The following is a 23651-nucleotide window of genomic DNA, read 5'->3' on the forward strand; positions in this document are numbered from 1 at the left end:
TGTGTTAGAACTAGGAAATACTGGGGGTAGGGAGATGTCAAGAGAATTTACAGCTGTATTTCCTCAATTTCAGAGATAAGGTAGATCCAATCTGTGTCTGAAAGTAAGAGGGGGATAAGCTGAGGAGAATGGTAAATATTTGGGATAATTACAAAATGACAAAGAAAAGAATGCAGAGAAAGTGTTAAGAGCCATGTGGACTAGATAAAATTGAAAAATTAATACAAAAATATATTGGCCAGGTGCTGTGGCTCACGCCTGTAATCCCAGCACTTTGGGAGGCCGAGGCAGGCAGATCACGGGAGGTCAGGAGTTTGAGACCAGCCTGGCCAACATGGTGAAACTGTCTCTACTAAAAATATAAAAATTAGCCGGGCATGGTGACGGGTGCCTGTCATCCCAGCTACCCGGGAGGCTGAAGCAGGAGAATCGCTTGAACCTGGGAGGTGGAGGTTGCAGTGAGCCGAGATCACACCATCGTACTACAGCTGGGACAACAAGAGCGAGACTCGGTCTCAAAATCAATCAATCAATCAATCAATCAATCAAGATATCAACAGAAAAATCGGCAGAAGACCAAACTGATAATTCAAAAAAGGAAATACTACCAGTAAGTACAAATTAAAATAAGTCAATTTTTTTTTACTCTAAATAGTCAAAATGATAACACTGGTAGATACCTACTTTTAAGGAACTCTAGGTAAGGTGACAGATACAAAGGCATGTACATAATTTCAATACAATAAAAGTGAGTGCAAGAATAGACATATGCCTAGAATGCAACTAAAAAGATGAGCCACTGGGAGTGTTGGAAAAGATGAGGGCCATAACAACTAGAATAATGCCTTGGCCCATGGCAGCTGTTCACTAAAAATTGTTGAATTTGTTGAATTATTGAGTGATAAAATATGAACCATACAGGAGGCAGTTTTATGTAATGGAAAATAATATGAAGCAAAAAGACTCAGGTCTGAATTTGGGCTTTCCTACAAATTAGTAATGCTATCTTGGAGCTTTTAAGAAGACTGTTTCCTCATCCATAAAACGAGGATAGAAACTACTTTTCAAAGTTGCTATGAGGAATAAATAAGACAAGTAAGTTATATAAAAGAACCTAAATGATCATTTGAATAAGGAGGGGTAATCTGATTGTGACATGAATAGTTCAATGACCATCAAATTACTTTTGCTAATCTGGTTACTGACTGGCTAGTCAGGTGTCCCTCCCTCCCCTCACTGCTTCATGAGATCCCTTTTGAAGGGGCACATTGGGTTGAAAAAGACATTTCAAAGTTGTAGTAAAAAACCCTATGTCCTCTACCACCACAAGTGACAAAAGAAAAACAGTTTAGATGTCATGAAGACTATGTTCTTAGTATAAACAGAAAATAAAACCAGAGGCAGATACATAAAAATTACAAAATAATTGAGTCAGGATTTTTTTTTTTAATTTTTCTCCAAACATTAGTTCTGATTACGTTATTTAACAAATACATTTTTAAAATTGGACCTGATATATCAAGACAATTATAAATTATAGAAATACCACACTAACTGATAACACACTAAACTCATCTGTTAAGAATTAACCAGTAGTCAAACAATAATATAGTTTAATCACTTATTATTTGCCAGGTCTTAGCTTTCATATATTACTAAATCTTTGATTCTCACAACAATTCTATCAGGTAAGTAACAATATTATGCCCATTTTGATGATGAGGGAATAGATGCACAGAGTGGTTAAATAACTTGCCCAAGGTCACATAACTAGGAAATGGCAGAGCTTGGGTTCCACCCTTGCAATCTAGTTCCAAACCCCAGAGCTCATAAACATATTTAAGGCCTTCTGAAATGGCCAGGCTAGAGGTATCACTCTCGCAGAGGCAACTATCAACTCTCAGTTAAAAGCTGCATCTTTGAGATCAAGCATCTTTGCATTTTCTGTCATTATAAGCTGCTGTAGCAATAGTTACTAATTCACATGTACAAGAGGGCTTCTCTAGCATACTATCATACACCTATTTCTACAGGCACTTGGGAGGCTTGATTGCATCCATGCTGACATACAGAACTGCAAGCTGATGTTACCTGCACTCACATGATTTACTAAGTATGTAAAAAAACCACAGAAACTTTCATTCTAAAGGATGAGGTATAAATCATGTGTCCCTACGTTTATCATAAATATTCAGAGACCTCATATAAAACAAAATTTTTAAAAATTTACTTCAGTAAAATTTTCAAAAGCTTCCTTGGACCACAAGATAAAAACACTCAAGACAAAGTATAAACATAAGCCAAGGTTCTCAAGAAGTCACATAAATAATAAAACTTTAGCATGCCCCATCCCGATCTTGGCCAAAATCAAATGTTTCAGGAAGTTTCTAATTTTATTAGTATTCACAGAGTATGAATAATACACATCTCCAAAAGGAATAAAAACATGTAGAAATCCCTTGTAATTTTCATCCTACCTAATATTACTTGATTTCAGATGCTCCTCTGATTTCAAGTTTTCGGTCCTCATCTGGGACTTAAATGAAACGTTTTCTCCCACAATGACTATCTGCAAGAACATCCAATTTCTCATAAGGTAGAATGGTTTAAGACATTCTAGATAGAGGAGAGGAGGAAAATATGAGTTAACCCACAATAACAGAGAACCCCTATGAAGAAAATTATTTTATCTTTATTTGAAATGACTTAATGTGAAAGGTAAAGGAAAAATGTCAAAGCCTTTTTCTTTTTTTGTTTAATGTTTCTTAGAACAAACATTTAAAAATTCTGTCTCATATATTTCTAACAGATTCTAGTTATAGACCAAAATGTTATTCTAATGTTCCTCACTGTCTGAAAACTGAGTGATCACTACAGGACAAACAGATACCGGTTACCAAGCAGGGCTCTTTTAAGACCAGGGTGAGAATGCCCTGTAGAACACGGAAGCAGATGGACTCCTTACTGAAGAAAAAATATGTAAAACAAAACAATTATGTAAAAAATATGTAAAACAATTAAAACACAATTATAGGTAGTATGAATAATGCTAAGATCAGTTGAAAATGTCACGTTTTTCGATTCTCGTTTACTGTACAAATTTGGTCATTTTTATATCATAGATACAGTGTTAAGGACTAAGTGTACCATGATGAAAAAAATCGATATGGTCCCTGTCATGGATTTAAAATCTAATGTAAAGACAGACCAACAAGGAAGGAGGCGGCAGTGGTTAAAAGCATGGCTTTGGGAGTCACACTTTCTGCACCCCAGTGGTATGTCAGGTGTAAATCAAGTCACAAGAAAAACAGCACAATTTCTTGGGGACTTCAATTTAACTCAAAGATTTGGACAAAGTAAGTTATTATTATTGCTATTGATAATTGCTTACGTTTATAATGAGTACGTGCCAGATACAAAGCTAAATATTCTATATGCATGATATCATAAAATGGGAGTATAATATAGTAAGAATGTCTTATATTCAAACTGCCTAGGTTCAAACCAAGCTCTGCCACTTACTAGCTGTGTAACCTTAGGTGAATTACTTCTCTATGCCCCAGTTTTGTTAGAAATAAGATGGAGATAGTAAAATACCTACCTCATTGAGGTGTTTTGAGGATTAAATGAGGTAACAGAAGTAAAGCACTTAGGAGTGTTCCTTGGTAAGTAAGCCCTCAAAAAATGTTGGCCATTATTGTCATTATCATTTTATAGTTATTACTCCTCCCAGCAATCCTAAAAGGTAAATGCTATTATTATCCTCAGTCTATAAATTAGGAACTTAAGAACTCACACTAATCAATTCTAGAATAGAACATTTTTCATAATTCTTCACAATAAAATACGTCTTAGGAGAAATTTCAAATATGTGGCAGGTCTATGCGCACTTTGCTGCCATACTTCCAAAGCATGTATTCAATCTCCTGTGACTTTAGTCGCACTTTAGTGGAAAAGAATGAGAGAAAATATGATAAAACTCAAGTTCCTCAGCATAGCATATAAAGTGCCACAGCTTTTCACTTTACACTTTGTGATCCAATAAACCTGAATTACTTTTAATTTCTTGTTGTTTTGCCCCTCAGTATCCTTATTCATGCTTTTTCACTCATCCTAGAATGCCCTCCCACTTCCCTCCTCGTTTGGTTAACCCATTCTTGTATTTTAAACTCAGTAACTCCTAAAAGCAGGTCTTAGTTTGGCTGAGTACTCCCAGTGCATCTTAATGCCCACATCTATTATTGGAATCACAGGACTACAATAAAGTTATTTGTGTACACATTTCCTTCACTAGAAACTGTCCTATTCAATTACGCATATGTAGTGCCTCACATAGTGCACGGCATACAAGTTGCTCAAATAAATTCAGGTTAATTTGGACTAAACAGTTTCTCAATAAAAGGTAAAGATCCTAAAAACTCAAGGTTTCTAAAACCTGACAATAGTTTTAAAAGTCTTCACCAAAAACAATCTGAAAGGTTTTCCATCTGAGAACCAGGAATAACATACTTTTTCTTAAGAAAACCTACCATTTTATACAGTCAATCAGATAAATACATAATCATTTACTTGGCTCTCTGAAATTCACATTTTGTTTTCATCATAGTGGAATCTATATAATATATACAGAACATTAAATATTTCTAAAACTTCAAACAGAACATAATATAAATATAAAATCTATAACTTCAAACAGAACGTAAGCTCACAACCCAAATGAATGAAACAAGCAAAGTAGGTTAAGCCATAAACAACAGGAAAGCTATTTCCCCTCATCTCAATTTTTACATTAAACAAGGTATGCCAAAACAATGCTTTCCAAAGCAATGAACCCAATGCCTTTTTAAAAATAGTCCTTTTTTTGCAACAACCCCTGTACCTTCTTGAAATAATAAACATATTAAAATTAGTATCTCAATATATAAATGGTCAGATAAGACCACCTTAGAAGACATAACAAAGTAATCAGATGCTTGCACATACAGATAAAAGGTTAACAGAATTCCAAACAAGAAGGATACCAAAATGAAAGCAAAAATATGAGTAGATACTAGAATTAAAAGTAGTGTTATAATGTAAGTAACGGCACACCAAATTTATTTGGAAATGGTAATATGAAAAAACTGACAAAGGGGCATTACAAGACAAAGTACAAGGAGTTAATATGGAGAAAACAGGCTGTCAAGAGAACAAGCCACAGAGTCGAAGATAAAACACGCATTTCATAAATGACTTATCTGAAATATACAAAGAACTCTTGAACATTAAGAAAACAAGCAACTCGATTAAAAAATGAGCCAAAACCTTAACAGACACCTCGCCAAAGAAGATACACAGATGGCAAATAAGCATGTGAAAAGATGCTCCACATAAAACGTCTCAGGGAAATGCAAGTTAAAACAATAATGATCTACTACTACACTATTAGAATGGTCGAAATCCAGAACAATTACAAAACCAAATGCAAATGAGAATGTGGAGCATCGGGAACTCTCATTCACTGCTGTTGGGAATGCAAAATAGTACAGTCACTTTGGAAGTTTAGCAGTTACTCACAAAGCTAAACATAATCTTACCATATGACCTCTAGGTATTTATTCAATTGAGCTGAAAACTGATGTCTACACAAAAACCTGCACATGAATATCATATCGGCTTTATTTATAATCACTGAAAACTAATTTATCCATTCACCTACTGAAGCAACCAAGATATCCTTCAGTAGGGGAAAGGATAAATAATCTATGGTACATCCAGACAACAGATTATTATTTCGCACTAAAAAGAAATGAACTATCAAACCATGAAAAGACATGAAGGAAACTTAAATGCATGTTACAATCTAAAATGACTATATACCATAGGATTCCAACCATATGACATTCCGGAAAAGGCAAGAACTATGGAGGTAGTAAAAAGATCAGTGGTTGCCAGGAGTTGGAGGGGAAGAGAGGGGGAATGAACAGGTGGAGCAAAGAGGATTTTTAGGGCAGTGAAAATACTCTGTACTATACAATGGTGGATACATGTCATTACACACTGGTCCAAACTCACAGAGTGTACAACACCAAGAGTGAACTATAATGTAAAATGAACTTTGGGTGAATATGATGTGTCAATGTAAGTTCATGAGTTATAACAAATGTACCACTCTGGTGGGGAATGTTCATAACAGGGGAGGCTATTCATGTGTGTGAGCAAGGGGTATATGGGAAATCTCTATACCTTTCTCGCAATTTTTCTGTAAACCTAAAGCTGCTTTAAAGGAAAAAGAAAACAAGAGTGTAACCATATCCTTTGACAGGTGACGGTGAACAAAAATTAGGTTGGAAAAAGAAACAGTGTTTTTTGTTTTTCGTTTTAAACTCTATTGCCCAGGCTGGAGTGCAGTAGTGCAATCATGACTTACTGCAGCCTCAACCTCCTAGGCTCCTGTTTTAGCCACCCAAGTAGCTGCAACTAGAGGCACGTGCCACCACAGCTGGCTAATTTTTGTATCTGCAGTAGAGACAGAGTTTTGTCATGTTGCCCAGGCTGATCTTGAACTCCTAGGCTCAAGATCCTCCTGCCTCGGCCTCCCAAAGTGCTGGGATTACAGGTATGAGCCACTGCACTCAGCTGAAACAGTGCTTTATAAAATGCAAAGCTCCATATAATTTTAGATTAGGGAGAAATAAAGTTCAACTTTCTAACTTGGAACAGGTAGATAACATGAAAGATGGACAAGTTAATTAACTAGCAACAATATTCAAGATACTGTCTGATTTAACTAAATAAAATATTCTATAAATTATTGTGGTACAAATAGTACATTCTCTACTTCCAGGTACTCTCTGAAACTGAAAAACAAAAGATACTCAAAAGTCAAACTTGATATTCTCACAAGAGCCATTATTTAGCCCATACTTCCAGATGACAATTTAATTATCTAGACAGTTCTTTTTCTTGATTATTTTCCTGAGCAAAGAAATGGGTGCTGTATAATAATAAAATAATTTTGGCCAGGCGCGGTGGCTCACGCCTGTAATCCCAGCACTTTGGGAGGCCGAGGCAGGTGGGATCATGAGGTCAGGAGTTCTAGACCAGCCTGGCCAAGATGGTGAAACCTCCCTCTCTACTAAAAAGACAAAAATTAGCCGGGCACGGTGGCGGGCGCCTATAATCCCAGCTACTCCAGAGGCTGAGGCAGGAGAATCGCTTGAACCGGGGAGGCAGAGGTTGCAGTGAGCCGAGATCGCGCCACTGCACTCCAGCCTGGGCCACAGAGCAAGACTCCATCTCAAAATAAATAAATAAATAAAATAAAAAATAATTTAACAAATTAAACCAGATGCAGATTATATAAAACCTGTGATACATTATTAACTGCCCCCAATGAATCACACACCTCTTGGCATTTGTACCCCTGGAACTCCTACCAATCCTGGGTTTGGTCATGTGACTTACTTTGGCCAACTGGACTTCAGTAAATGTGACACTGAGACTTTGTAAGCACTGGCACATTTGGGCTTGCCCTTTTGGAACACCATCAAAACACTGTGAAGCTGAGGATGACAGACTACTTGGGAAGAGAGACCCAGTTTTCTTAGCTATCACAGCCATTCCAGTTGAGGGCCCAGACATTTGAGCGAAGTTGTTTTGGACTATGCAGGTCAGACTTAACTTGATCTAGATAGTCTGAGATATGGGAAACCACCAAGCAAAATTTTTGGACATTTTAAGCAAAGGTATGACATGAATGTAATTAACTGGTAGTTTCTTAAAGAGTTTTGTTAAAGGGGTCAGAGGAAAGTGGGAGTACAGACATCATTTGGGAGTCATCAGCATACAGATATTCGTTAAAGCCCATAAGACGGGATGACATTACCAAGGGAGTGTTAAGAGTAACAAGTCTGAGAAACTCCAATATTTAAGGGCTAGACTAAACCTGTCCAATCCATGGCCCACAGACCCCATGCAGCCCAGGACGGCTTTAACTGCGGCCCAACACAAATTCACAAACTTTCTTAAAACATTCTAAGATTTTTTTTTGCAATTTTTAAAAGCTCATCAGCTATCATTAGTGTTAGCATATTTTATGTGTGGCCCAAGACAATTCTTCTTTTTCCAATGTGACCCAGGGAAGCCAAAACACTGGACACTCCTGGCTAGACTGAGAAGGAAACAAATAGTAAACAGATTGAGAACCAGTGGCCAGAGAAGTAGGAGGTAAATTTGTCAAACAAAGTGTCCCAGAAGCCAAATAAAGAAAAAGCTTCAAGAAAAGAGGGCAGAATCAATAAATGCTCCTGAAAAATAAAGTAAAATGAGGCCTGAGAACTAATCAATGGATTTAGTAATGTGGAAGTCACTGAGGATCTTGTTATAAGAGGATAGGAACTGAGGTTAAAATTGAATTTAGACAATAGTCTGGGAAAAGAAAGAGGCAGTAGCTACAGAGAGATGTGAAGGTCAAAAGGGTTTTTAAGATGGAATACATAACATGTTTTTTAATAGGATGGGATAAACAACAACATAGAAAAGATCCAATAGAGAAACATAATGGGTAAATACAGTCTCATGAGGGCCATAGGGACTTGTTTAACTATTGCATATATTTAAAAGGAAAAAAAGTACCTGAATGAAAAAATAAAAAGTTAATATATAAAGAAGGAAAGATAACTAATAATTATTGGGGATCTACTAAATGACAAGTGAAGAACATAAGCCATCCTGGATTTAGTTTTCATGACAACCTGAGATTATAACCATTTTTCCAATTTTATGATTAAAGAAACACCTAGAGATTTTAGGAAACTTGCCCAATGCCACAAAGATGGTAAGTGCTAGGACTGGAATTCAAATCCAGGCACAATATCAGAATTCTGGAGCCTAAACTTTTTTTGCTCATTATTTTACAATGCATGACAGGCCTCAATTTTCAACAGTTCATATATTAAAAGCTAAAGTGTAAATATCTCATTGCTTATGATTTATTCAGTTTGCCTTTTTTTTTTTCCCACTGAGAAAAGGTCTTGCTCGTCACCTAGGCTGGAGCACAGTGGCACAATCTGGGCTCACTGCAACCTCTGCCTCCTGGGTTCAAGCGATTCTCTTGTCTTAGCCTCCCGAGTAGGTGGGATTACAGGCACGCACCACCACACTCGGCTAATTTTTGTATTTTTAGTAGAGATGGGTTTCCCCATGTTGTCCAGGCTAGTCTCGAACTCCTGACCTCATGATCCGCCCGACTCGGCCTCCCAAAGTGCTGGGATTAGGGGCGTGAGCCACCTCGCTTGGCCCAGTTTGCCTTTTTGAACAGCATAAGACACACCCACATCCTACTTCCCTTAAATCTGATAAAGAACTCTTCAAGAAATCCTCCTGGTTTTAGCTTCTAGCGTAAGTTCTTTCCCAGGAGTTCTCTCTAGTTGTTTTCCTCACTCACTCTTCCTCCTCAACATAATGTAAAACAAAAATCCTAATTTTAGAAATTTTTTATTAATGAGAATTACCAGATAACACAGGTTTACCGTATTTTCTCACATGAATTATACATGAGAAATGAACATACAGACTTCAATGGCAATTGCAGGATCCAAATTTGATGAAAATTATAAGCCTATAAATCTAAGAAGCTCAACTACGAGCATTTAAACACAAAAGAAAACCACACAAAGGCATTTTAATCAAATCGTTGAAAAACAATGATAAAAGGAGAGAAAAATATATATATATATTACCTAAGAAGGATTAAAATAAGAGGCTGGGCACGGTGGCTCACGCCTGTAATCCCAGCACTTTGGGAGGCCGAGGTGGATGGATCATGAAGTCAGGAGTTGGAGACCAGCCTGGCCAACATAGTGAAACCCTGTCTCTACTAAAAACACCAAAATTAGCTGGGCATGGTGGCATGCGTCTGTAGTCCCAGCTGCTCGGGAGGCTGAGGCAGGAGAATCGCTTGAACCCGGGAGGCAAGGTTGTGGTGAGCCGAGATTGCACCACTGCACTCCAGCCTGGGCAACAGAGCGAGACACCCAAGGTTGTGGTGAGCCGAGATTGCACCACTGCACTCCAGCCTGGGCAACAGAGCGAGACACCATCTCAAAAGAAAAAAAAAAAAAAAAAAAGAACAAGGGCTAGCTAAGTTCTTATCAGAAAAAAGACAAGCCAGAAGATAATAGAATAACATCTTTAAAATACTAGGGAAAAAATGCCAATCTATAATTTTATATCCAGCAAAAATATTCTTTAAAACCAAAGGTGAAAAAAATACGTTTTTTTTTTTAGAAACATAAGAGCTGAGGAAATTTGATGCCAACAGATCAATACCATAAGGAATATTAAAAAGGAAACTCTTTGGGCTGGAAGAAAATGCTACCAGATGGAAGCCTTGAACTAAACAAAGAGATGACGAGTGCCAGAAATAGTAAATATATGAGTAAATATAAAATAACTGTTTTCTCTTTGTTTTAAAACTTATTTAAAAGTCAATTTATTGTTTTAAGAAAAAAATAAACAAAAACAAAAAAGTCCCCTATATTTTGAAACTTAAAACAAATATAGAAGCTGTTTGACAATAGTAGTACAAACAAAAGGAAAGGAAAATGAAAGTACTATACTGTTGTAACATTTTATATTATACATAAAATTATATAATATAAAGGTGCATAATGTAAATACTAGAGCAATTTAAAAAAGAGTAAGACAGTTCATAAAACAATAGAAGACATTAGGCAGGCATGGTGGCGTATGCCTGTAGTCCCAGCTGCTCAGGAGGCTGAGGTGGGAGGATTGCTTGAGCCCAGGTGATTGAGACTGCAGTGAGCCATGATGGTGTCACTGCACTGCAGCCTGGGCAACAGAGCAAGACCCTGTTTCAAACAAACAAAAAAGAAAATACAAAAACAGAAACAGGGAATAGAGAAATAGATAAATCTATAATTATTTGGAGATTTCAAAACTCTCTCAATAACTAACAAAAAGTAGGCAGAAAACCAGTAAAGTGGCCGGGTGCTATGACTCACGCCTGTAATCGTAGCACTCTGGGAGGCCAGGGCGGGCAGATCACCTGAGGTCAGGCATTCGAGAACAGCCTGGCCAACAGCGAAACCCCGTCTCTACTCAAAATACAAAAATTAGCCAGGTGTGCCTATAGTCCCAGGTACTTGGGAGGTTAAGGCACAAGAATCACTTGAACATGGGCGGCAGAGGTTGCAATCAGCCAAGATCGCGCCACTGCACTCCAGCCTGGGTGACAGAGCAAGACTCCGTCTCAATAAAAAACAAAAACAAAACAAACCAGTGAGGTTAGACCAACGCTAAGGTTATAACCCAACAGATCCCACTGGCATTTAGAGAACATTTTACCCTACAAAAGAATACACCTTCTTTATAAGTGCACATGGCACATTCACCAAGATAGAACATATGCTGAACCACAAAACAAATCTCAGAAATTTAAAAGAATTAAAGTCATAGAAGTACAAATTTAAAAATATATATATAAACAACTAGAATTAGTTGTCTAAGTTAAAGAATAAAGTTCTCTAATTCCTCAAATATTTGGAAATGAATCAAACATTTCTAAATAATCATAGGTTGCCGGGTGTAGTGGCTCACACCTGTAATCTCAACAGTTTGGGAGGCTGAGGCCAGAGGATCGCTTGAGGCCAAGAGTTTGAGACCAACCTGGGCAATATAATAAGACCCTATCTTTACAAAAAAGTTTGTAAAAATTAGCCAGGAACAGTGGCAGTGCATTCCTGTAGTTCCAGCTACTCAGGAGGCTGAGGTGGGAGGATCACTTGAGCCTAAGAGTTTGAAGTCGCAGTGAATTATGATTGTACCACTGCACAATACCTAGGCAACACAGCGAGATTGTGTCTCTAAAAACAAATAAAATAAAATAAATAATAAATAATCACAGGTAAAGAATAAATCACAGGAGAAACTGGAAAATATTTTAAGCCAAATGAAAATGGAAACATATATAACGTGTCGGATGCAATAAAAGCAGTGCTTAGAGAGGTATTTATAGCTTTATATGCTTATGTTAAAATAGGTCTAAAAGCCTTGATCTAAGCATCTACCTAGGCATCTAAGAAGCTATAAAAAAAAGAACAGCATATTAAATCCAAATAAAGTAGAAGGAAGGAAATAGTGAAGAGCAGAAAACAAAGACACAGAAAATAAGTGAAAGACAAAAGCTGATGTCTTCAGAAGGATTTATATAATTCTCCCCAAACTGAACTATAGTTATAACACAATTGCAATCAGAACCCAAGCAGATTGTTTTCGTTAGAAACTGGCAGGCTATTTTAAAATTTATCTGGAAATGCAAAAACCCAGAATAGCTAAAACAATTCCCAAAAAATAAAGAACTTAGATTACCTGATTTCAAAACTTACTAGAGAGTTGTGGTCATCAAGACAGTATAGTAGTAAAAGGATAGACATGCAGAGAAATAGGACAGAACAGAGGTCAGAAACAGGCTCACCTATTTCTACATTTATGTATACGTGTATGTGTGTTTTTACATGTATAGCCAATATATTTTTGACAAAGGTATCAAAGTAATTTAATGGGAAAAACAATTTTCTCAACAAGTGATGCTGGAACAACTGGATGAAAATTTTAAAACTAGAAAAAAATTAACCTCAAACAATAGTATACATCACAGAAAAATTAATCCAAAATGGATCACAGACTTAATCTATTTCTAGAAGAAAACTAAGGAGTAAATTTTTACTGCCTGGTATGGTATGACTGCTTGTGCCTCCTCCTCCAAAATTCATGTTAAATCTTAATCCCCAACACAACAGTATTAAGAGGTGATGCCTTTAGGAGGTGATCAGACTATGAGGACTCTGCCTTCATGGATGAGATCAGTGCCATACGAAAGGGCTGGAGAGAATTAGGTACGGCCTTTTTTGCCCTTCCATCCCTTCTGCCATATGTGGACACAGCATTTGTCCCCTGTAAAGAAGGCAGCAACAAGGTGCCATCTTGGAAGCAGAGACTGGGCCCTTGCCAGCACCGAACCTGCCGGCACCTTAATACTGGACTTCCCAGCCTCTGGATCTGTGAGAAATAAATTTCTGTTGCTTATAAATTACCTAGTCTTAGGTATTTTATTATAGCAGCACAAATAGATCAAGACACCAATCCAGGATAGATAAAGAATTCTTAGCTAAGATTCAATAAAAGAAAAAAACCTAATAAACTAGATTCATCAATATTTATTTAAAACTTATGCTCTTCAAAAGATACAATAAAAACCGAAAAGACAAGCCACAGACTAGGAGAGATATATATATGTATATAGTCACATATGTATGTACCCGAGTGTATATATATGTGCATGTATGTAACATTCTATACATGCACATGCACACATTTATATCCCAAAATACATACATGCAAACCAAGAGAAATGAAAACACATGTACACAAAAAGACTTAGACAGAATGTTCTAGCTTTATTCATAATAGCAAAAAATTAGAAACAACCTAAAGGTTCATCAAAAGCTGAATGGATAAACAAATTATATATTCACACAAAAGAATATTATTCAGCAGTAAACAAAGGAAGGAACTATGAATGTGTACAACAATGTGCATTAATTGCTTGGCATGTTTTATGCCAACAGAATACAGGCACAAAATAATGCATTACATCATGCCACTTCAGAAGTTATGGGACATGCGAACAAAATTAACATTGAAAAAAATCAGAGTAATGATTGCCTGAGGCACAGAGGGTTAAGCAGAGTTAAGACTGACTGCAAGGGGTCTAAAAGCACTTTGAGGCCAGGCATGGCAGCTCACGCCTGTAATCCCAGCACTCTGAGAGGCTGAGGTCAGGAGTTTGAGAATAGCCTGGCCAACATGGCGAAACCCCAGCTCTACTAAAAATATAAAAATCAGCCAGGCATGGTGGCGCATGCCTGTAATCCCAGCTACTTAGGAGGCTGAGGCAGGAGAATTGCTTCAACCTGGGAGGCAGAGGTTGCAGTGCACCAAGATTGTGCCACTGCACTCCAACCTGGGCGACAGAGTGAGACTCCATCTCAAATTAAATATATAAATAAAAGCACTTTGGGGGGATTTGAAATGTTCTTGATCAGGGTGATGGTTATAGGGGCATATGTTTGTCAAAATTCTTAACTATACATTTAAAATAAATATATTTTATTACATACAGAATTTGATTAAAACAGTATATGTTTAAAATGCATTATCTGTATATGCATAAAATGCATATTCTATATTGATAAAAAGACTAGAAAGTATTAACAGTAGCGGTGGCAATTTAATGTTACCAAATTTTTTAATCTTAACGTTTTTATTTTATTCAATGCAGATATACATTTATAATAGAGTTATTAAAATATCAGTCTCCTATAAGCCAATTTTAAAATATTTTATACTTAAAATGCTTTCTGCATAGAAAATGTCCACAGGTAAGAATAAAACAATTTCTACAAAATAAATGCCCTTTTATATTGTCTGTTGAAGCCCAAAACATAAAATGTACTCCAGTCCTTCCAACCTAAGTTTCCGTCCATCCTGCTTTTGCCATCAAGCATCCATCTTTCTCCCTGTCTTTGAACTTTATGAAAAGACAATATATATAGCTACTGGCTTTACTTTCTGATTACCTAAGTCATCTCTAAACTTGCAGTTAGGGTCTTTTATCATTGTAGCAAATTTGCTCAAGTGTTACCAATGACCTTCCCTGACCAATCTAAGAGCTTTTTCTCAGTCCTTGTATTTCCCAAACTCTCAGTACTCAATACCATACTTTACCAGTGTTTTTTCAAAAACTAGCCCTGGATCACCCAGATTGCTGGGCCATATCCCAAGAGGTTCTGATTCAGCTGGTCTGAGATGGGGCTCAAAAATTTGTGTTTCTAGTAAGTTCCCAGGTGATGCTGATGATGCTCATCTGGGGACCACATTTTGCAAACTATTGCATTAGAGCAACCCCTTCATTAAAACTTTTCTGCTCAGTCTTTCCTAGTCCCTCTCACGTTTTCGATAGGTCACTTCTTGTTTCTTCTTTCTCCTTCCACCTAAATAGGTAGAGTAACAAAACCATTGAGAATAGAAGTTGATCTTTATTACTATCTGGTACTTGTTCCCTAAGAAGCTGGCCCTAATGCCCTTATACTTCTTTAATTCATACTTCCCAGCTTGTAGATTCAAGTCTCACCATTATTGAAGACAATACAAAGGCAATAATTCTAACCCAGCCATGGTCCTATTCCAATTGTCTATCTGGCATCTCACCATAGATATTCATTAAATATTCCCTTTTATTCCTCATTTCCATTAAAAGCGCTACTATTTCTCTATGGTCAACATCAATATCATCGATGAATCTCTCTCCCACTCATTCTTCACATCTAACCATCCTTAGGGAGGTGAGGTCCCAGCCCAAGCTGTAGGACCTAGGAGTTAGATGTACAACAGCCAGAGCACCCTGTAACCAATTTCAAAGAAACCACACTTGCCCTTCACAAAGTTATTCCACTTGTCCTCCCTTGCCCAGCCCAAGCAGAAAGATCTGACAAGAACCCGAGAATGAGGACCAGACCTGGGCAGAGCAGCTAGCTTTTTAGTATCTTACTATTTAACACAGTACTTAGCACCTTAGGTATTTTATATTGGATTGAGTAGAATTAAATAAAATTCAAGCCCTGTCTAACTCTGTTGATTGAACTTTTTATTTTTAAGCTTCAATTTACTGTATGAAAAGTGAGGGTTAATTAAGCCTATTTTGCAGGATTCTGTCAGTGAAAACATGTAACACATGTGAAAGATATTGTGAACACTCATGAACTATATCAAAAAGAAAAATAATTAGGGTTAAAAAGAAAAAAAGCCTTGGCCAGGCGTGGTGGCTCAAGCCTGTAATCCCAGCACTTTGGGAAGCCAAGGCGGGTGGATCACCTAAGGTCAGGAGTTCGAGACCTGCCTGGCCAACACAGCAAAACCTCGTCTCTACTAAAAACACAAAAATTAGCTGGACATGGTGGCGGGTGCCTGTAATCCCAGCTACTCAGGAGGCTGAGGCAGGAGAGTCACTTGAACCTGGGAGGTGGAGGTTGCAGTGAGCTGAGACTGCCACTGCACTCCAGCCTGGGCAACAGAGTGAGACCGTCTCAAAAAAAAAAAAAAAAAAAAAAAAAGCCTTATAAACATTTTATTTTTCCTGGATTGACTCTTGTACAGTAAAGATGCTACACCATGGGTATAGAACTGAGCTATCCAATATGGCAGTCACTAGCCACATGAGCACTTGACACATGCTTAGTGTAACTGAGAAACTAGATCTTAAATTTCATTCTATTTAAATGGCCACATGTGGCCAGTGGCTACCACACTGGACAGCACAGTTATATATCAATACCACTGTTACTGATAACCTACTGGAGTGAAAAGAGAAAAGCCACAAAACCTTCCTACCTTCCTCTATCAACTATTCTCATGTCACCATCTGAGAAACTGGATCTTAAATTTCATTTTATTTAAATGCATTTAAATAGCCATATGTGGCCAGTGGGTACCATATTGGACAGCACAGTTATACATCAATACCACTTTAACTGATAACCTACTGGAGTGAAAGAGAAAAACCTCAAAACCTACCCACCTTCCTCTATCAACTATTCTCATGTCAACATTTGAAAGGCAAAAGTACAGCCAATAGCAATTTTTGGTGAACAGATGAAAAACACACTAAGTGAAAAGCCTTCACATAACAGAGCTGGCTTCCTATCAGTTAGAGTCTCAGAGAAATAGTACTGATTTATGTTAGGCTACTGACATATGAACATGGCTTTCCACTCTTGCTCTGGCTAGCACCAACAGAAACAGAAATGTATCTCATCCATCTGTGTATCTCTGGTACAGTTTGTCAAACAAATGGAATCCTTATACCAATGACTCTCAACTGTACTTATATGTTCTCTCTGGTTGGTATTCAAGCCCAGCGTCTGAATTTCTCTTCCTATTTTTGAGAAATCCCCACAATTTATAAAGCAGAACCTGCTTCCCATTATATATTTACCAGCTTCATTTGCAGCTAGTGTACAGACACATAATTCAGGCTCCATCAACAAACACATCAACCCTACATTTAAGTGTGAACTAATGAGAGAAAGTGGGGACTGTGGCTAATCCATTCTGGATAGCAGCAGCAAGCACATCCAATTTCCAATAGGGCCAGCATGAGTGGTGTCAGGGTCAGGGATGCAAAGTAACTGACACAATCAAGGTTCTGCAAAGTGTCTTCACAGGCTGAGTTCTATGATGTGATTTGAGGCACTGTTCCAGGCTGTATAGCTATTGTGGAAAGCAGAATAATGGCTCCTTAGAGATGTCCACATCCTAATCCCAGAACCTTGAATTTTATCTACAACAGGGATTTTTCAGGTGTGATTAGTTAAGGATTTTGAGAAAGGGAGAGTGTATTGAATTATCTGGGTGTGTCCAATGTGATTACAAGGATCTTTCTAAGTGAAAGAGAGGCAGGAGAGTCAGAGAAAGAGAGTGGTGGGGGAAGTAGAATATAGAGTAATGTGACTACTGGCTTTGAAGATGGAAGGGGGCCATGAGCTAAGGAATGTGGGCAGTCTGAAAAGCTGGAAAAGGCAAGAAAAAGGATTTTCCTCCTAGACACTCTAGAAGGAATGGCACCTTGACTTTAGCCTGGTAGGACTCATTTTGGACCTCTGACCTCCAGAACTGTTGTGTGTTTTAACCCCACCATGGTGGTAGTAATTTGTTAGAGCAGGAAAAGGAAACGAATACCGCTACTGGTCCTACATCTCCAGCCCTTTCACTGCTAAAGTGAGCCAGTGTTTTTTCTGTTCCTTGCAACTAAAAACCTAATAAACTCCTGTATTCTTCAATTCTTACGTCTACAGTGTTATTAGCATTTCTTTAAAAAGACAGTGACCAGCCTGGGCAACCTGGAGAGACCCATCTCTACAAAGAAAAAAATTCCAAAATTAGCTGGGTGTGGTGGCGTGCGCCTGTAGTCCTAGCTACTCAGGAGGCTGAGGTGGGAGGATCATTTGAGCCTGGGAGGTAGAGGTTGCTGTGAATACATGACTGGAGTCCAGCCTGGGTGACACAGTGAGACCCTGTCTCAGAAAAAAAGAAAAGGCCAGGTGTGGTGGCTCACGCCTGTAATCACAGCACTTTGGGAGGCCAATGCAGGTGGATCACGAGGTCAGGAGTTCAAGACCAGCCTGACCAACATGGTGACACCCCATCTCTACTAAAAACACAAAAATTGGCCAGGCGTGGTGGCGGGCGCCTGTAATCCCAGCTACTCAGCAGGCTGAGGCAGGAGAATCGCTTGAACCCAAGAGGTGGAGGCTGCAGTGAGCCGAGATGGCACCACTGCACTCCAGTTTGGGCAACAAAGTAAGAATCCGTCACAAAAAAAAAAAAAAAGGCCTGTGACACAGTTTATACAGTTTTTGCTTCTTTTCATTGCTTAAATCAAGTGTGCTTGGTTTTATGTAACAATGAAGAATAGTACTAATTATTCAGACGCTACCATTCCTTGAAGACTGAATATGTCAATTACTCTGAGAAATTCACGTAATTCAAAATGTTTGCAGTAAGTGCAATCTCATATATTATTAGCCAACATTTACTGGGTGTCAGTATGGTTCTAAGGTTGTCCCAAAATAATTAAGAGAAAGCCCTCCTCTTAAATGACAACATGAGAACAACATGGTGCACACACAAAAGAGAAACATCTACTCATTTACCTGAGAAAATTCTAAGATGATCCAAAGAAAGACTTTCTGGAAGAAGGAAATTTTCAAGAGCAATGTAAAGTCACATGAAAGAAAGAAATTAAGACTGGGAAGTGAGTAAAGGAAAGCTGTCCCTTTTCCTAGTTAACCACAGTCTTGCTGTCTCATTTCAGGTAACAATAAATTTCCAAGGGTAAACATTAAATTCAAAGATATCAGGTCACATATAAAGTATAGCTTTAGTAATCTGTTACTTTTTAAAAGTTACATTGAATTTTCCTTTAGAAGCAAGTTATTATCCAAGATTTAAATTTCATACATGCAAAATTATAATCCTCAGTGTCAGAAGCTGGCACCTAAACATCTCTATGTAATAACCAAGCCAGTGAGGAAAATGGAATCCAAATCTTCTGCAGTGAAGTTATCCACAAAAACTGGCAAGTCATTCACTACTTGTACTATTAGCCCTGATAGGTCAAAGTTATTTTCCCCCATAATAGCTGGTTCTCAATATTCCCCAGTGTTCTAGGAAATAAACTGTATCTAAGTAGTGATACTAACTAAAGACAAAATCTGCAGAAAGAACAGCTATAATAAGGGAGGAATAGCAGGTCAACTAGTCAGTAAGATAAAGCAATCTAAATGAATTAATTTCAAATATACAAGAAAAACTTATCTCCCCTCAGTAAGTTTTTTGGCAAAACTACCCGGCCCACTTCCCGCTTATTATCTACAAAGAAAAAGTGCATTAGGAAGGTTGACATTGATGAGAAGAGTGTTCAGATTATATATGTTTATAATTCTACATATTACATTATGTTTTATATAAACAAAAATAAAATAAAAACAAAATCATACAATCCTAAGCAAATAAGATTATAAAACTATACAGATACAGATAGAATCAGCCTGATATCTAGGTTCAAAACCCAGCTCTGCCACTTTCTGCATGTATGTCTCCTATGCCTGTTTGCCTAGCTGTATAACAGAGCAATAGTAGTATACATCTACTATTCAAAGAGTTAATAAACACACAATATTTGGAATACTGTCTGGCACAACATAAAAGTGCTGGCTATTACTATTAACAATCATGTCAAAAGAACAAACAAACAGCCTCTCTGTGAAGTTATTCCTTATTGCTAGTCTATGCAAGCCTCAATGTCAGAACTGAAAAAAGAAAAGGTATGTCAGTGTATGCCAGATTACATGCGAATGGAAGCTAACCCAGAAGCTATATGGCAGATGGTCTAAGAGTATAATAAAGAAGCCTTTCAAACAACAGGTCAAAATGATTACTAAAAACATTATTTATAAAATAATAAAATCACATACCAAAAAATTTTTAAATAAAGGATATTAACTCAGGAGTCTCCTTCTAAGTTTCACAAAGATTAATATTAAAGGATATAACTATATGGCCACATCAGGATATACTGCACACCTCTCCCAAATCCAACACAAAAGCAAGTAACCCTCATACAAAGGAAATGCTAACAATTCCCTGTTAGCATTTAAAGGGAGAGAGAATTGTTCCTGGTGACACATTCTTGAGAGCTGCCATCACTTGTAGCTTCAAATCAGCTGCCAAAAATAGTGGAAAGACTAATTGTTATTTCAGGTATAAAGAAACAGCACAGGTAACAAAAAAGCAGAAAGCATGAGGGTTATTGTGGTATGAGCTGGCCCTCTATCGGTGAGTTCCTCATCCATGGATTCAACCAATTGTAGACCAAAAAAAAAATTTTTTTTCAGAAAAAAATAACAATTTTTAAAAATACAAATTAAAAAGCAATATAGTGTAACAACTTTTACATTGTATTACATATTGTAAGTGATCTAGAGATGATTTAGAGTAGACAATGTATGCAGGTTATGTGCAAGTACTATGCCATTTTATATAAAGTAGCACCTACAGATTTTGGTATTGTGGGGGTCCTGGAACCAATCTCCCACGGCTATGGAGGGATTATACTGTGTCTATCTTCTCATGTAATTCTCCTAGTAATTCTACCATGGTCATTTTACAGGTAGCCAAGGTAAAAAACTAGAGAGGTTCAAGGTTACACTGCTAGTATATAATAGGGATCTGAACTCAGGACAACCAAAATACAAATTAAGCCAGTCTTAATTCAAACTCCTTGGCTCATTCAACTTGCTATGCCATGCTGCTGTCTTAGGGAGCCAAAAAGACCTGTGTATGAGTTTAAACAACCAAATTAATATATTACATTAGAAAACCAGAAAGCAATTAATCTGTTACATTATTTTCCTTTCATAAACCAGAATTTATGGCCAATATGCCTTATTATTTGAGTTGTGGTTCTTAAAATGGTCTAACCTTTTTTCATCAAAAAACAAAACTAATGATTATTTCAGACAAAGTATAATACTGTCATTTTGGTTACTTAAACAGAAATTGAGGAATATGATTTCATAGAATTAGATATTAAAAGTACAAAAATTTCACCTCATAATATATTACACAAGTTGTATGTATGCACACACACAAAATTCTGCAGATGTCCTAAGACACTCTTTAATGTCCAAATTTATCCTATGGTGGTTCTCTCAACACTATGCTTTTTTACTTTTTTCACCAGTAATAAAAAAAATTTCAAGTAAGCAGTCTTTAACTCATTTTTCTCTTTGAATACCATCTTCCAGTTGCATTTTCCTTTGATTACCTCACTACTAATTATCTCATTACTGTACAGTATCTCAAAGATAATCTGGTTAGGTGATCACCTGATACAAAAGTAAATAATTCGTAACCTTTCTAAGAGGCAGTATTAGTAAAACAGACACATCCATTATACTGTATCCCAACTAACACAGCACTAAAATACTATTATATGTCTTTGGGAAGAAGAAGGAAAGAAAAAGAACCCAACTTCTGCGATCTGAGAAAAGAACCCAAAGAGTTTTGGGAAACAGATGAGAATATTAATGCAATATAGCAGTTATAACAGACTTTCAGAATCATGCTTGTCATTTAAGACAAGACACAAGAGTAGGAAAATGCCATCAAGAACTGTGAGAACAAAACACTAATCATCAAAGGGTCTGCAAAGTTTTTCTTCTTTATGACTTGAAAAAGTTAAATCCAAAGACACTTCACTTAACCTTAGTAACTAAAGATTTCTGATATTTCCCCCTAATGCTACAGAACTTCTCCTTCCCACAACTTTACCTCCATTCTACCTCCTTATCTCAAGGTGAGGATTCTATAAATGAAGTCCTATTAGCCCAAAGCTGTTTTCAGAATTACATGTACATTAGTCCTCCATTATCCATGGGAGATGACTCTGTGGATGCCTGAAACTTCAGGTGGTAACAAACACTATATACACCACTTTTTTCCTATACAGATTTACCTATGATAGTTTAACTTATAAATTAGGCACAGTGAGAGACTAACAATAGCTAATAATAAAATGGAATAATTATGACATAAGCTATAATAAGTTATGTGAACATGGTCTCTCACTCTCTCAAAATATATTGTACTGTACTCACCTATTTTCTGACCACCTACTTTTAGTTACCATTGACCACAAGGTAACTAAAACCATAATTAAGGGAGGACTACTGTACTCACTAACACTGTCATCATTTCCCACGTAATCATTTAATAATGTTCCAAATAGCTATTTTTTTTTTTTTTACCTAAGATGAGGCTACTTACAAAAGTAGGGGGAGGAAATCTAAATCTTTACATATCTCAAGAGGAAGTACTGTAGGCATTATATAAATCTTTCTCTCTTGTGTCTCCCTATTCCAGTAGGAATGTGCATAACACACACCAGCTACTCAAATATAAACTGCTCCCTTAAGATTAATGACCAGGTTCACTGAAAAAGAACCTTAGACCCCCCACCCCCACACAAAAAAATGCAGAATGAGATATGGACTAATCAAAATCTCTAATTTATATGGCCTAATGTGACTGGTAGTCTCAATCTGATCATAATGTTTACATCAACCAAACTCAGTCATTCCTAGTATCAGGATTCTTTTAGAGTTCTTCAAACACACTGCACTGAGGCATTTACTCATTTTGTTCTTTGCCTGCTATACTCTTCTTTTTTACCTGGCTAATCCTGCTCATCCTTTTAAAATTCAGCCCACAGGGAATGGTGGCTCATGCCTATAAATCTAAGCAACTTGGGAGGCTGAGGCAAGAGGATCACTTAAGGCCAGGAGTTCAAAACCAGCCTGGGCAACAGAGCGAAATCCTGTCTCTGAGAAAAATAAAAAAATAAGTAAAACTGAACTCTGGTGCTCAACTCCAGAAGCTTTCCCTAAACCTCCTATGCAGGAAAAGTTCCACTTCCCTTAGTACACTCATGGAATTCCTTGAAAACATTTCACACTGTATTTACCACATTATATTGAAATATTTGTGCCACATCTGTCTCCCTCAGGAGCCACTATCCTAAAGAGTAAGCATCGGTTCATTTTTATATTCTCAGAGCCTAGCACTGGCATACGGTAAATAGTCCTAAATGTTTTGCAAAAACAAAACAAAAGCATGACAATTTTATTTAACACCAATTATGTACACTGTACATTTAAAAGATGCTGAAACATGGTCTCAACCATACTTAGTCTAGCTGCAGAGATAAGTCACATATAAAAAAAGAGATCATTACAAAATTAAGAAATTACAAGTACCAAATGACTAAGATACAGGAAATGCTACAAAGTTTAAAGAATGCAGAAATCACCAGAGTACACAAGGAAGTCTTCACAAAAGAAGGTGAAGTTTAAGCTAAGCTAGTACAGTATGGCACTTCCCACATGGGAAATGACATGGGAAGAGAGATTTAAGCAGGAATGCATATGCCATGATTAGAAAACAATGAGATTACTCTGGCTAAGGCAGTT

At 37.2% G+C, this 23651-nt stretch overlaps 1 protein-coding gene across 8 annotated transcripts in view; it reads right to left on the reverse strand.

Annotated features, from left to right (window-relative positions):
- SMG7 (SMG7 nonsense mediated mRNA decay factor) overlaps window positions 1–23651 on the reverse strand; it is an 82305-nt gene that overhangs the window by 49317 nt on the left and 9337 nt on the right. For 2 of the 8 annotated variants that reach the window (XM_055110652.2, XM_055110664.2), the window contains exons 3-4: window positions 3602–3738; window positions 2478–2616 (exon numbers count right to left, since the gene is read on the reverse strand). The exons of the other annotated variants lie outside the window; for them this stretch is intronic. In XM_055110652.2, coding sequence (XP_054966627.1) covers window positions 2478–2593 — 116 coding nt within the window. In that variant the 5' untranslated portion in view covers window positions 2594–2616; window positions 3602–3738. The remainder of the gene's footprint in view (window positions 1–2477; window positions 2617–3601; window positions 3739–23651) is intronic. 8 annotated transcript variants of the gene reach the window in all.

This window comes from Pan paniscus, chromosome 1 (genome assembly GCF_029289425.2).
Source record: "Pan paniscus chromosome 1, NHGRI_mPanPan1-v2.0_pri, whole genome shotgun sequence".
NCBI classification, from domain to species: Eukaryota; Metazoa; Chordata; class Mammalia; order Primates; family Hominidae; genus Pan; species Pan paniscus.